Here is a 14,118-nt window from a genome sequence, read left to right on the forward strand (position 1 = left end):
ACTAAACTTTTCTTATAAAACTCTTACAAACGATGATATGCCACAGTGTGATTAACCAAGATCAGTTTTCGGTCTAAATCACATTGTTTGTAAGAGTTTCATGTGCCACATTGGCACTGCTCTCAACCAAAAAAAGAGGCAAAAATTATTACTTCATTTATCTCAAAATACAATAACCTACAATCAGATGTAACATATCGTAATCTTATAAATTTGAACAACCTTAGCCACATAGACCTATATTAGTGTAGAGGCCGGATTTTACCCATTGTCCAGAAAAAATAAATTTAAACAACATGTCCAAATTCATAATAATATATTCTACTTCCTCCGTTTCATAATGTAAGTCTTTTTAGCATTGTTCATATTCATATAAATAATAAATAATCAATATAAATATGAGCAATGCTAAAAAGTCTTACATTATGAAATAGAGGGAGTAGTATCATACGTTGCTGCTATATTACGAGACAAAGGATGTAAAATTTAAAAGAATCTCGTACCTGCTCCAGTAGTCGTGTCAATTTGGAAAATTGGAAAGCCGCGGGGAGATGAGGAGATGGAAGGGGGCGAGTGGGCGACGAACGCGACTGCGCACGGACGCGTCCGGGCGGGGCGGGGGCGTCGTCAACGTCGCGTCACTGCTACGATCGCCTCCCCTCCAATCCTCCACAACAAAATCTCCTCCCGTATTTCCGATACATCGACAGCGCAACCACCACCACCACCATGCGCCGCGGCCGCCGCCGATGACGCCGCCTCCCACCACCCCCCTCCTCCTCCTCCTCCTCACCCACCACCTCACCGCCGCCGCCGCCGCGCTCCTCGTCCTCCTCGACCCCCCCTCCCCCTCCGCCCGCAAGCGCAGGCGCCTCGACGTCGAGGAACTGGACCCCGTTCCGCTTCCCTCGCTGCAGCCGGAGCCGGAGCCGCTGCCGTTGCCGCCGACGAGCCCGGACCACTACCCGCTCGCGTTCCGGGTGTCGGCGCCCACCTTCAACTTCCTCGCGGGCCTCCTCGACCCGCTCCTCTCCCACCCTTCGCTCCCGTCCTCGACGCTCCTCGCGCTCGCGCTCGCGCGCCTCGCCACGGGGTTGCCCTACGCGACGCTCGCGGCGCTCTTCCGGGTGCCCGCATCGGCGCCGCGCGCCGCCTCGCGCCGCCTCCGCCGCGTGCTCCTCGCGAACTTCCGATTCTGGCTCGCGTTCCCCGCCGAGCCGAGCAGCGCCGCCGCGTCCTCCCCTCTCCCGTCCTGCCGCGGCGCGCTCGCCTGCGCGCGCTTCGACGGCCCGGACGGGCCCCTCGCCGCGCAGCTCGTGGCCGGCGCCTCCTCCCGCGTCCTCTCCCTCGCCGCCGGGTTCCGCGGCGACCGCACCGATCTCGAGGTGCTCAAGCTCTCGTCCCTGTACCAGGAGCTGGAGCAGGGGAAGGTGCTCGACCACGGCCAGTACCTCGCCGGTGACGGCGACGGGTACCCTCTTCTCCCCTGGCTCATGGTGCCGTTCCGGGGGCCAGCGGTGCCCGGCTCGCCGGAGGCGGAGTTCAACGCCGCGCACGACGCAATGTGCCGCAAGGCGAGGCGCACGGTCCGGAGCCTGAAGGGATGGGGCGCCATCGCTCGCCTCCGTGACGAGGAGAGCCCTCGCGCCGCCGTGGCGTGCATCGGGACATGCGCAATGCTCCACAACGTGTTGCTCGCGAGAGAGGACCACTCGGCGTTGGCGCCGGAGGAGACCGACTTGCCGCCGGCGGTGCAGCGCCGGGCGGACGACGGCGACGCCGCCGGAGTGGAAGATCTCGAGATCCATAGGCGCGCATCGGCGTTTCGGGGCGCATTGGCGGCGACGATGAGACGCCGGTGAGATGGGTGAATTGAACTGCTTAGCTCTCTGGTGATGAACTGATGATTGTTTAGCATTAGCAACGACAGATCTATGCAATTGTTGATTCTTTTGGATCAAATTGTTTGTATATTGCTAGCTGCTGAATTCCTGATTGTTCCATTGATCCCATTGGGTTCTTTTAGTTTGTTGCCTGCTGAATAAAATGGAGAAATAATTTGATGGAAAGTTAGGGGCCGTACCTACGAATTGGAGACCCCGATGCTAGATGAGAGATGCTATAAGTACGATTCTTTTACAAACGATGCTTGTACGGCGTAATGGTTCTCTCTTAAGGCCCAGAATAAAGCCCAGAATAAAAATAAATTTATAGGTAAAACTTATTATATATATATATATATATATATATATATATATATATATATATATATATTCTTGGTGACTTAAAGGCTAATACTAAAAAAACTACGTTGAAAATATCTCAAAATCAATCTCAAAATTAAGTTTGAACTTTTAAATTTGGCTTTTTCTTTAGCTTATTAGGCCATCCGATGAGAGCCTTAGCCCGTGACATTTATTGTCCGTTTCATAGTGAAGCAATCCATATCATTCACCATCTGTTCACAATTGTAGGATCGTACGTAGAAATCGGATGAGGCTTTACGACATGTCATTGGCCATGTCTATCTGACTTTACGTTAGAAGAGCTCGCTCCGTAGAAATCATATGCATTGTGCTAAATCTTTAAAAGACATTCTGTTTAGAAAATATCATTTAAACAAGGGACAATTGTAAAATAGTAGATTTCACTATATAGACTATATAATGGACTAAACCTCCACAGTAAACCGAGGCTATAACGGGTTCACATACTCTACCATAATGATACTAACATTACAAACACTGACATGTAGCACAATAGAAGAGTGAGACTCACGTATTAGTAACTGTAATAGTGATAACATTATGGTAGAGGATCCTCTCACCCGGCTATAATCACTTTACATTAAATGCAATATGTTTTACAATTCATTTGAAAGAGGACCCAACGTTGTGTTTTGCTCGTTTGATGATCTTCTATCTATATTAAAAGTCCTACTATGTGACTAATAATAACGAATAGAGTTATATGAAAAAACACAACAAAAACATATGGTTGACTAAGAAATCTTAGCAAGAATATCTTCGAAAAATCATTACATGTATAGAAAAGAATCTTCAATAACTAAAACATGCATTTATATTGTTGTCATAAGCTATGGGTATTTAAGAATAAGTATGTTTTAGCTGATCGGTGGTGAAGAAGTGAAACTTACTAAGTAGAAAATAGGATAAAAATAACCTTAAATATATTAGAATTAGATTAAAACCAAAACTCATGATGGAAGTGGATGCATTTGCAGAGACCAAAGTAGGAGAAAAAAAATGTCAATTAGATGCGTAATTAAGCAGAAACTTCGGAGAGAGCAAGTCTCCTCTGCTCTTGCTTCCGGAGTTGGCGTCTCGGACGGCAAGGTTCGAGCTATCCTGTTGTTTTACAAAATGCCCCCTGATTCATGTCTATACTCTATACCAATTCTCTTATTTTTGCAAAATAACCCCTACTAGTTCTATCGGTCCTGCTATTTTGCAAAGTAGTCCTCCTCTCTTCCGCCTCGTCCCCGTCAAACCCTTGCCGGCGGCGGCCGCCGGCCGGAGAGGCGGATGGCGTCGTCGATCTCCTGCGCGCGGCCCTCGCCCGCCGCCGCTTCATCGCCTCTAGCTCCGGCAGCCTGACGTCACCGTCCCTCCCCTCCTTGGATTGCAGCAGTAGGCTAACAAGATCATGAAACGAGCTCCCCCTCCACCCCACAATCCAGCGATCCCCCCCACCCTACCTGACCTAGGCCAATGAGAGTATCGTCCCCGTGCCGTCGGTGAACGGCGGAGTAAGATTCGCCGGCGAGGTTAAGTATTGTTCCTGACTTTCTTCTTCCAAGGTGACAGCCTCGAGAAGCTGTCCCCATTGAATCCATGTTACTGCTACCCAACAAATGTGGCTGGGTGATGAGCAGAAACAGTGTTGGCGTTTTCTCGATTAAGATGAGATCACTGCGGGTTCAAGGTGTGAAAGCGGAGGATTTGAAGATGCAGTTATTCAGCTATTTTTTCCTTGCATGATCTTCTGATTCAGGTAATCCCTTTTTCCTTGTTTGTTTTTCCTAGTTTTTGTCTTGTGTTCATTGGGATGTGCTTGATTGGGCTTCAATCATGCCAAAATTAGAGGTAGAGTGTACGTTATGTTCCATTGCAAGATGGAGTCCACACTCCACAGCATTCTGTACTTTGTGTTATAAAAGCTGGAAGCTTAGAATTCATCTCTTCAATTCTGCATTCTGTTTGATGAAGCAGCTTTTAAGTTACAAAGTTGCAGTACATATCTGACAGGGCCAGTTTAGTTTGACTTTTCAGCTGTTTCCTTCTATTAGAGGAAAATCCTAGATAATTACAGTGCTGGCCATTATTCCACCAGTTAAAGCAGATTTTGAACCTGCTATCTTTAACATCTTGACTGCTTGTGAATAATTAAACTCTCCTTCCAGTCTGCCATCAACAAACTCCAAGAGCCATGACTGATCTTCGTTTACCAATTTCTCTTTGAGAATATCAGCAGTGCGTTTAACGCCCAGTTCCACCTTCTCACCCTCAACCATCCATCTTGAAACCCAAATCCCCTTCACTAACTCAAGAAGCACAACTCCATAGCTGAAAACATCAGCCTTGCCTGTGATCGGAAGATTTAGAACCCATTCTGGTGCAATGTACCCTCTAGTTCCATGCACTCTTGACAACATTTGTGCAGTTCCTTGCTTAAGTAGTTTGACCAGTCCAAAATCTGCAATCTTTGGCTCAAAGTCTTTATCTAACAATATGTTTTCTGATTTGATATCGCAGTGTACGATCCATTCAAGACACTCATGGTGAAGATATGCCAGTCCTTTTGCTACGCCAAGTGCAATATTGTACCGTTGGTTCCATTTTAGCAAAGGAAATAAGTTCTGATGGTCAAACACAAGTCTGTCTAAAGAACCATTCTCAATGTACTCAGAAACCAAGAGCCTACTTGTCTTCTCTGCACAGAACCCCCAAACTCTAACCAGATTCATATGATATATTCTTCCTATGACACTTAGCTCAGACCTTAACTCCTGCTCTCCATAGATCACATCATTTAGCTTTTTCACTGCAACCTGCCTTTCATCATCGAGGACTCCCTTGTAAACCACACCTGATCCACCATTCCCGCTCTTCCTGAAAACAATTGGTTGCCTTGTGTAACTCCTTGTAGCTGAATCTTCGGAATTGGCTAGAAATGATCATGTAACCTTTGTCAGTAATCTCTGGTATTGTCTCCCATTTTTTAACAACTGAAAAGCCAGCAACAATTAAAACCACTTCAATCAAAAGCACTGTTAACAGAGAAGAAAGGAAGTAACCAAACACGAACTTGGATGGGACATCTTCGAGCATTTGTGATGAAGGGTAGGCTAATTTTTCAGTAACTCCACAAGAATGGGTTAGTCTAGAATCTGATTCTTTGGTAAACGGCACCCCCTTAGAAACTTTCAGGTAGATGTCATTGTAAGGATCTGGGAAGCTCCTGCCATTGAAAAGCGTGTACTTTGGGTAACATAGGCCAGTTCCCCTTCGGTAACCGAAGGCTTGGCATTTAGCGTTGGCCAGGCACATATTTCTACAGTTTGAGAACGGCACTGACTCTGCGTAGTCCATGTCATATCCCCAGAAGTCAGTTCCAGTGTTCTTTCTGAATGAAAAGTCCCGGCTGATAGTGTTGTTTGTATTTGTTCTATTCCCTTTATCCCAGATGACTGTCATGTCTGCCTTGCGCTTGCACCCTTTGCTCCAGTCACTCGGATCAATCACCTCGAAGCCTTGGAGTCAAGAACAATGGAGTCTCGGGATGTAATTGCAGATGCTGTTTATACCACACACTCCATGCATTTGGCATACTCTAGAGAATGCCATCCAAGAAACTGACCAGTTGCCACTGGTCTCGTTTAGGCTGTACAGCCTAAGATTTCCATCGTAATCCAGAGTCAACCTCCTCATGACATGATCGCCAAGATCAGAGTCTTCAAACTTAAATAGGTCTCTTGATACAAAACGACCTGTCTGATTTAGAACCCCATATCGGCGACTGTCATAAGTTGTCCTTCCATTCTTCCATGGCAGGTGAACCGAAGGATTTGGCCAATATATGCTGGCAGTGTCAGGGCCATTGTAGACGAGAGTCAAAATATTGTTACTGTCGAAGAGAAAGTTGTAGAAGCCTGAATATAACAAACCCCTGGCAGATGCAGATACCAGCTTTACATTCCTAGTTATTGGTTGCAACGGCAGAAGTGTGTCTGTTGGCGAGTCAAAGCTCCTCCATAGATGCTGGCCTTGTAGGTCCATGACAACAAGGTTTCCATTGTTGAGAAGCTCTGCTCGATTTGCTGGAGTGGCTGTTGTGTTGGTGCTCCATACAACTTTGCCATTGTAGTCAAGAAGAGCCAAGGTCCCGTCGTTCTGGAAGGTGAGCCTGGAGCCCTTGCCATTCACCGGAGCATCGCGGTTCGTCGTCCAAGCGACAGTCTTCTCTGACGACCTGGAAAACCAGATGGAGAAGGTGAAGGCGTTGGTGGCCACCTTGTAGAAGCCACAGGAGAAATCGTCATTGGGGGACACTAGGATGGCGGTGGTGTCATCCTGGGTTGAAATGGATGAACGCCTAGTAAGAAAGCTCTTTTGATCTTTTGCAACAGCAGTGGGGAGCATGAGAAGGAAGGATATCACTGTGGTGAAAATGCAGAAGCCTCTCACGGCGACGGTAAGTATTTTTTTGGTCACCATCCAAGTTGGTGTGTTTTAGAATCAATATGTCATATATTGTAGTGTTCTATCACCCTTGTTGAGTCCTAAGCTTGCAAATGCTGTGGCTGTTTCCTGTTGCAGTTTTGCTACGGCATGCATGAACTTAACATGAATGATGAAAGCGAGCAAACGGCCAGTCGTTGATTCAGCATGTCCAGGACGGCGTTGCCGAGTACCACATGCCTGCTTGGCTCCGTTGCTGTCTGATTCCCCCGGGTGTCTGGTGACAAACAGAACGTTGTATTGGACAGGGTTATGGCATTCAAACCAGAATATTTGACTGGTAATTTCTATGTAATATGTTAGGAATATTTATAGAACCGTTATACTTATGATAGATAAGTATTATGAAAGTGATGTCTGAGAAATATACTGGGATAATTTCCCTGTACCAAATACGAATGTTTACTCCATTCCATCCGTTTGCAAATACTTCTCAATTTTTACCAAGACTGCATGTTGAGTAACTATAGCCAGGCCAGGGCCACTTCTGTTTGTACAGCACATGATAGCCAAACTAAATCTTTGCAACCCAAATATCAGCAAATTGAACGTATAAACACTGGCTAATTTTGAATCTGGCTGGCGTTACCAAAAAATTTAGCAGGAAAAAAAAATCTGGCCAAAGCTGTCAAAAAAATATATTGGTAGTACTAGCACTAATACACTACCCTCCTTCCCGTTATAAGTGCATTTTTAAAAGCTAGTGAGGAAAATAAGAGGAAAGAAAATTACCAAAGCGTCTCCTATTAAATGAGCAATGGTAGAGAGTGAAAGGACAGTTGAGAGATGATAGGATTGTTCATATTTTGGGACTTACTCCCTCCGTTTCAAAATGTTTGACACCGTTGATTTTTTAATATGTGTTTGACCATTCGTCTTATTCAAAAAAATTAAGTAATTATTTATTATTTTCATATCATTTGATTCATTGTTAAATATAATTTTATGTACATATATAGTTTTACATATTTCATAATGTTTTTTGAATAAGACGAACGGTCAAATATGTGTTAAAAAGTCAATGGTGTCATGAAACGGAGGGAGTATTTTATGGCAGAGATAATGCAAGTTTCTCCTGTAATGGTGTTAAGCCCAAATGGGCCCAAGCATTGCAATTAGAAGCAAATGGGCCGGACACAATATACCACTTGGATCAGCCCAGATGATGAGGATGCCTCTCGAACTTCGCCACGGCCCACGGAGCAGCAGCGCTCCCGGCGACGGCGAGGAGCGGCGGCCACCGCCCTCGCAGCGGATTTGGGGTACCCCGCTGCCGCCCTTGCCCATGGCGGCCGCCGTTCCGGTGCCCTGGTCGCCGGAGTCGGAGTTCGACGGCGCGGAGGAGGCGCCGTCCGGAGCTCGATGCCGCAAAGAGAGCCCTCACGCCGCAGCGGCGCTGATAACTGGTAAGAGGGGATTAATCAGCATATGTAGTTACTGGAGGAGTGGGAGGAGGAGTCCGAGGCTGATTTGGAGGTTTGTGTGCAGTGCAGATGATGCCGGAGTGGAAGGATTCGAGATTTGATGAGCGCATCGGAGCAGCGCCAACAATGAGGACCTGGTGGTAGATTCCTTTTAACTATCTTTCGGTTTTTTTTTTCTAGTTCTTTTGGATCATACGGCTTGAGTGGTACTGAATTTTAGGCTCCAATTATATTTGTTTAGTTTGTTCCTGATCCATAAATCAATCGGTAATACTGGAAAGAATTTAGATTCCCAGTTCCCACGTCTTCGCAGTCTTGACAAATGGCAAATAGACATGTTCATTATTAGGCTGAATACATTCAAGTTTTACTATCGTCTACGTTGTTAGACTCAAAGGGTTGGTCCCAAAAAAAATGGATTTCTCTTGTACACTATATAGAACAAGGTTTACATGCATAGTTCAAATGGATGCATCCTTGGAGTGGGATGATGCTAGGATTAGTTCTGTTTTTGCTGTTCTGGCTGGTTGTATCTCTGGAATTATATCCTAGCTTGCTTATATTTTCTGTTGTTGAACTGTATTGGTAGCTGGTAACCGATAATGGTTTGTCAGATTTCTATAGAAGCTGGGCCAAGTGGCCTTCTATCTTTAAAAATGGATTCATCCTGTACATAAAGAACAAACTACCCAAACAAGTATACCACTATAACGGTTTATTATGAATGAATACTGGATACTATACTTTAATACTCTTTTGAGGGAATGCGAATACTACCACAGAACTACTCCATGTAAGACAGGCACTCATTAACTTCTCTCTGCAACAACATACCTTATCATTTTCTCACAATAGATAGAAATGCAGCAATCACAGTAGTGGACATTATTCCACAAGCGAAAGCAGGACTTCAACCACAGTATCCATGCTTGGTCTCATGCGCCTATCTTCTTCCAGACATAACACTGCTATCTTTAGTACTGTGGCCACCTGTGAATAGTTGAATTCTCCATCCAGCCTGCTGTCAACAAATTCCAGCAGCCATGATTGATCTTCGCTAGCTAGTTTCTCTCTAAGAGTGTCAACATTGCGTTTAACAGCCAGACCTACCTCCTCCTTGCCATCAACCACCCATCTGGAAACCCGACTCCCCTTCACTAACTCAAGAAGTACTACTCCATAGCTGTAAACATCAGCCTTGCCAGTGATTGGAAGATTTAGAGCCCATTCTGGTGCAATATACCCTCTAGTTCCATGCACTCTTGACGGCATTTGTGCTGCTTCTGGCTTAAGTAGTTTCACCAGTCCAAAATCTGCAATCTTTGGCTCAAAGTCTTTATCTAACAATATGTTTTCCGGTTTGATATCGCAGTGCACGATCCATTCAAGACATTCAAGGTGAAGATATGCCAGTCCTTTTGCCACTCCAAGTGCAATATTGTACCTTTGGCTCCATTTTAGGACAGGAAATAAGTTGTGGTAGTCAAATAGAAGTCTGTCTAAAGAACCGTTCTCACTGTACTCAGAAACCAAGAGCCTCTTTGTCTTCTCCACACAAAACCCCCAAATTCTAACCAGATTCATATGATATATTCTTCCTATGACACTTAGCTCAGACCTTAACTCCTGCTCTCCATAGATCACATCATTTAAAATTTTCACTGCAACCTTCCTTTCATCATCGAGGACTCCCTTGTAAACCACACCCGATCCACCACTTCCCAGCTCTTCCTGAAAACAATTGGTTGCCTTTTGTAACTCCTTGTAGCTGAATCTTCGGAACTGACTAGAAATGATTGCATAACCTTCATCGGTAATCTCAGGCCTTGTCTCCCATTTTCTAACAACTGAAAACCCAACAATGATTAAAACCACTTCAATCAAAAGCAACGTTAACACAGAAGAAAGGAAGTAACCAAACTCGAAATTGGAAGTGACTTCCTCAAACATTTGTGATGAAGGGTAGGCTAACTTTTCTGTAACTCCACAAGAATGGGTTGGTCTAGAATCTGATTCTTCGCGAAACGGCACCCCCTTGGGAACTTTCAGATAGAGGTCATTGTAAGGATCTGGGAAGCGCCTGCCATTGAAAAGAGAGTACTTTGGATAACATTCACCAGTTCCCTTCCGGTAGCCGAAGGCTTGACAGTTATTGGCGGTGAGGCACATATTTCTACAGTTTGAGTATGGTATTAACTGTGTGTAGGCGGTGTCATACCCCCAGAAGTCAGTTGCAGTGATCTTTCTGATTGAGAAGTCCTGGCTGGTAGAGTTGTTTGTAATATTATGTCTATTCCCTTTATCCCAGATTGCTGTTATGTCCACCTTGCGCTTGCATCCTTTGCTCCAGTCAGTCGGATCAATCACCTCGAAGCCTTGGAGGCAAGAACAATGGAGTTCCGGGATGTAATTGCAGACAGCGTTTGTGCCACACACTCCATGCATTTGACATACTCTAGAGAATGCCATCCAAGAAACTGACCAGTTGCCACTGGTCTCGTTTAGGCTGTACAGCCTAAGATTTCCATCGTAATCCAGTGTCAACCTCCTCATGACATGATCGCCAAGATCAGTGGCTTCAAACTTAAAAAGGTCACTTGATACAAAATAACCTGTCTGATTTAGAACACCATATCGAAGACTGTCATAAGTTGTCCTTCCATTCTTCCATGGCTGGTCAAAGGAAGGATTTGGCCAATATATGCTGGCAGTGTCTGGGCCGTTGTAGACGAGAGTCAAAATATTGTTACTGTCGAAGAGAAAGTTGTAGAAGCCTGAATATAGCAGCCCCCTGGCAGATGCAGATACCAGCTTTACATTCCTAGTTATTGGCTGCAACGGCAGAAGTGTATCTGTTGGCGAGTCGAAGCTCCTCCATAGATGCTGGCCTTCAGGATCCATGACAACAAGGTTTCCATTGTTGAGAAGCTCTGCTCGGTCGGCTCGAGTGGCTGTTGTGTTGGTGCTCCATACAACTTTGCCATTGTAGTCAAGAAGGGCCAAGGTGCCGTCCTTCTGGAAGGTGAGCCTGGAACCCTTTCCGTTCACCGGAGCATCGCGGTTCGCCGTCCAAGCGACCGTCTTCTCCGACGACCTGGAGAACCAGATGGAGAAGGTGAATGCGTTGGTGGCCACCCTGTAGAATCCGCAGGAGAAGTCGCCATTGGGGGACACTAGGATGGTGGTGGTGTCATCCTGGGTTGAAATGGATGAACGTCTAGCAATGAAGGCTTGGGTTGAAATGGATGAACGTCTAGCAAGGAAGGGTTTTCTATGATTTGCAAGAGCAATTGTTGGCATGAGAAGGAAGAATATTGTGGTGAAAATGTAGACGCCTCTCATGGCTATGACAACATAGAAAGCAATTGCCTATGATCATCTAACGCAAATGGGAACCAATGTGCTGTAGTCCATTATATATCTAGTTTCCAGTTGGGTCAAAAATAAAAGGCTCGCGAGCAAATTCGGTCAGCTTCACGACAACTTTGACGGGGCTCGTGTTACAACTTGATTGGGCTCGTGTTTGCTGTATAGTTCCTCCCTTTTTTTTTTCTGGCTAGTTGCTACATATGATATACTTGATGTACTAGCTTAGGGAAAGGGACCTAAAATTAAGCCAACCCTTTGTTTCGTCGAGCATAGCAAATGTTAGGGCATACACATGAATTTCACAGGATTTTCATAGTTTATTTCATCAAAATTCACGTGAAATTCCTCAATTCCAAAGGATGCCTTTGCAGCCAAAATAGTATCAGTCGTTAGGTCTTGTTCTTTTCGGCTTATTGATTGTGGATTATTTGGTGGCACACTTCCTAAGTTTTTAAACTTTCTTCATCGGTATTTCTTAGAAAGCTTTTTTATAACAATTTTTTGAACTTCATAACATTTAATTCATTCGTATATGTCTTTAAATAATTGTTGTAAACTCAGAATCAGCCATCAACTGATTCAAGCGGGACCTCAAATCCGATCAATCTTCGTTTACGAAGAACAACGAGTTAGGTACTTGCTAGTGGCTATTACTTTGCCGCCCTACCATTTCTTTGTTGCTTCACTTATCACTTTCCATGGCCACATGCCCACATCGTTGACAAGAAGTCAACAAGGACCGGGTGGCCATCAGTCAATAGTAGTAGGAAGCAATCCTTTTCTCTCCACGCTAAAATTGAAAGTTTAAAGAAATTAAAATGATGTGACGGAAAAGTTAAAAGTTTATGTATGTAGGAAAGTTCGATGTGACGGAAAAGTTAAAAGTTTGAAGAAAAAAAGTTGGAACCTAAACAGTACCCAAATGAGAAATCCCCATTGGGTGTAACACTATGGCCATGTTTAGGGAGGAAAGATTTGGAGATGCAGCTGGTCTCACTAGCTCGTGAGAATATGAAAAACTAGGTATTCAGTTTCTCGTTTTTAATTTAATTTTTAGATTTTATAATTATAAATTCTCAAAATCTGAATGATAATCTAAACTAAAAATTCTGGGAGAAGCCACTTCAGAAGCTCCCCAAACATCTGACATCAACGGTGCCACCCTGAGATGCTGGTACCTTTGGCAATATATTTTTTTTAATCTATTGCAGCAGGCAGCAGGCAGCAGCAGTAGGGAGCATGAGAAGGAGATAACCGTAGCGAAAATGCAGAAGCGTCTAATGGCGACGGTAAGTGTTTGGTCATCATCCACATCAATGCAGGAATATACTCGTACTGATTAGTGTTGTGGAGCCAGAAGCCTGCAAATGCGCTTCCATCATTTACCCTTTACCCTTTAGCTTATAAACTATATTTAAAATTAAAATTTTAAAAATTAATTTTAAGTTGATTTTAGAGCTTTTTTTCTGTCATTGTTTATTTTTCCAGCATTTATTTTTATATTGTTAAGAGCACATATAAAAAATATTTATTTATAAATTATATTCTTTTATTGATAAAACATTGCTGCTTATAATCACCGTAAGCAAAACGACGACCGCTGTCGTGGCGGCTCTTTGCTGTAGACTTGCAGTGCATGATAGGACATGCACGAAGTAGACATGAATGATGGAAGGGACCAAATGCCAAACGGCCAATCTTTGAGAAACACATTACAAGTGTAGCGTCCACATCCGTGTACACTCTATGCAGATCCTACCTGAGCTGGTATATTTTAATATTGATAAAGTACCACAAACACCTCGCTATCGACGTACTACTTAAAAAAATAATTTAAACTCGAAACCTATCGAGTAAATTAGCTGCGCCCAAACGGCCAATCTTCGATTCCGCATGTTTCAGAACGGCGCTGCCGAGTACTGCAGCTGACAACAATTCGCTAGTGTCTTTTTACCGTTCTCATGCGCTTTGTTTTAATTAATCTGTTGTTGAAGTTGTAACTAACTAACTAACGGTGCCCGTTCGGCGGCCGTCTCAGTGATGTTTTGTTTTCTTTTTGCTAAATCCAAAGGTCTCCCATCTAAATGAAACTTTCCAGCGGCGGCAGGCGGCTACCTTGTTAGTTTTTCTAATAATAAAGTCATACTCCTTCCGTCCCTAAATGTTTAACGCTATTGATTTTTTTAAACATGTTTGACCGTTTGTCTTATTAAAAACTTCTGTGAAATACGTAAAACTATATGTATACATAAAAGTATATTTAACAATAAATCAAATGATAGAAAAAGAATTAATAATTACTTAAATTTTTTAAATAAGATGAACGGTCAAACATATTTAAAAAAATCAACGGCGTCAAATATTTAGGACGGATGGAGTATTTTTTTTTCCTGAATTTTTCGGCACGTTTCACCCTTGGATGGATGTTGCTTTGCAGCCGCCTGTTTCTGGGCCGCAGCGCACACCGGAAGAGAATAATGTAATGGGGATGGTCGAGTTGGCAGCTAAATACAAATACTAATCTTTCAGCTGGGTTCGAACCTGCAACTTGCTCGATTTTCATT

General features: G+C 44.1%; 2 protein-coding genes, 1 long non-coding RNA gene and 1 pseudogene across 3 annotated transcripts; 2 read left to right on the top strand and 2 right to left on the bottom strand.

Annotated features, from left to right (window-relative positions):
* Positions 1 to 536: 536 nt before the first annotated feature.
* Positions 537 to 2,195, top strand: LOC127777379 (protein ALP1-like). The gene has a single exon (XM_052303959.1). It carries the CDS (start codon positions 552 to 554, stop codon positions 1,860 to 1,862), a length of 1,311 nt encoding a protein of 436 aa, XP_052159919.1. The 5' UTR covers positions 537 to 551; the 3' UTR covers positions 1,863 to 2,195.
* A 1,788-nt stretch (positions 2,196 to 3,983) lies between these two features.
* On the bottom strand, positions 3,984 to 6,737 carry LOC127776282 (putative receptor protein kinase ZmPK1; annotated as a pseudogene).
* Positions 6,738 to 7,821: 1,084 nt separating this feature from the next.
* Positions 7,822 to 8,540, top strand: LOC127775673 (uncharacterized). Its single transcript, XR_008018011.1, has 2 exons — positions 7,822 to 8,167; positions 8,250 to 8,540. It is a non-coding gene; the product is annotated as an uncharacterized LOC127775673 (long non-coding RNA).
* Positions 8,541 to 8,633: 93 nt separating this feature from the next.
* LOC127776283 (putative receptor protein kinase ZmPK1) lies at positions 8,634 to 12,491 on the bottom strand. The gene is made up of 2 exons (XM_052302642.1): positions 12,473 to 12,491; positions 8,634 to 11,529 (listed from the first exon to the last, which is right to left on the bottom strand). Exons 1-2 carry the CDS (start codon positions 12,489 to 12,491, stop codon positions 9,071 to 9,073), a joined length of 2,478 nt encoding a protein of 825 aa, XP_052158602.1. The 3' UTR covers positions 8,634 to 9,070.
* Between the last annotated feature and the right edge of the window lie 1,627 nt (positions 12,492 to 14,118).

This window comes from Oryza glaberrima, chromosome 6, assembly GCF_000147395.1.
Source record: "Oryza glaberrima chromosome 6, OglaRS2, whole genome shotgun sequence".
NCBI classification, from domain to species: domain Eukaryota; kingdom Viridiplantae; phylum Streptophyta; class Magnoliopsida; order Poales; family Poaceae; genus Oryza; species Oryza glaberrima.

Excerpts from the sequence above, each read along its gene's own strand:
- LOC127777379 (XM_052303959.1), top strand. The coding sequence starts at position 552 with ATGAGGAGATGGAAGGGGGCGAGTGGGCGACGAACGCGACTGCGCACG.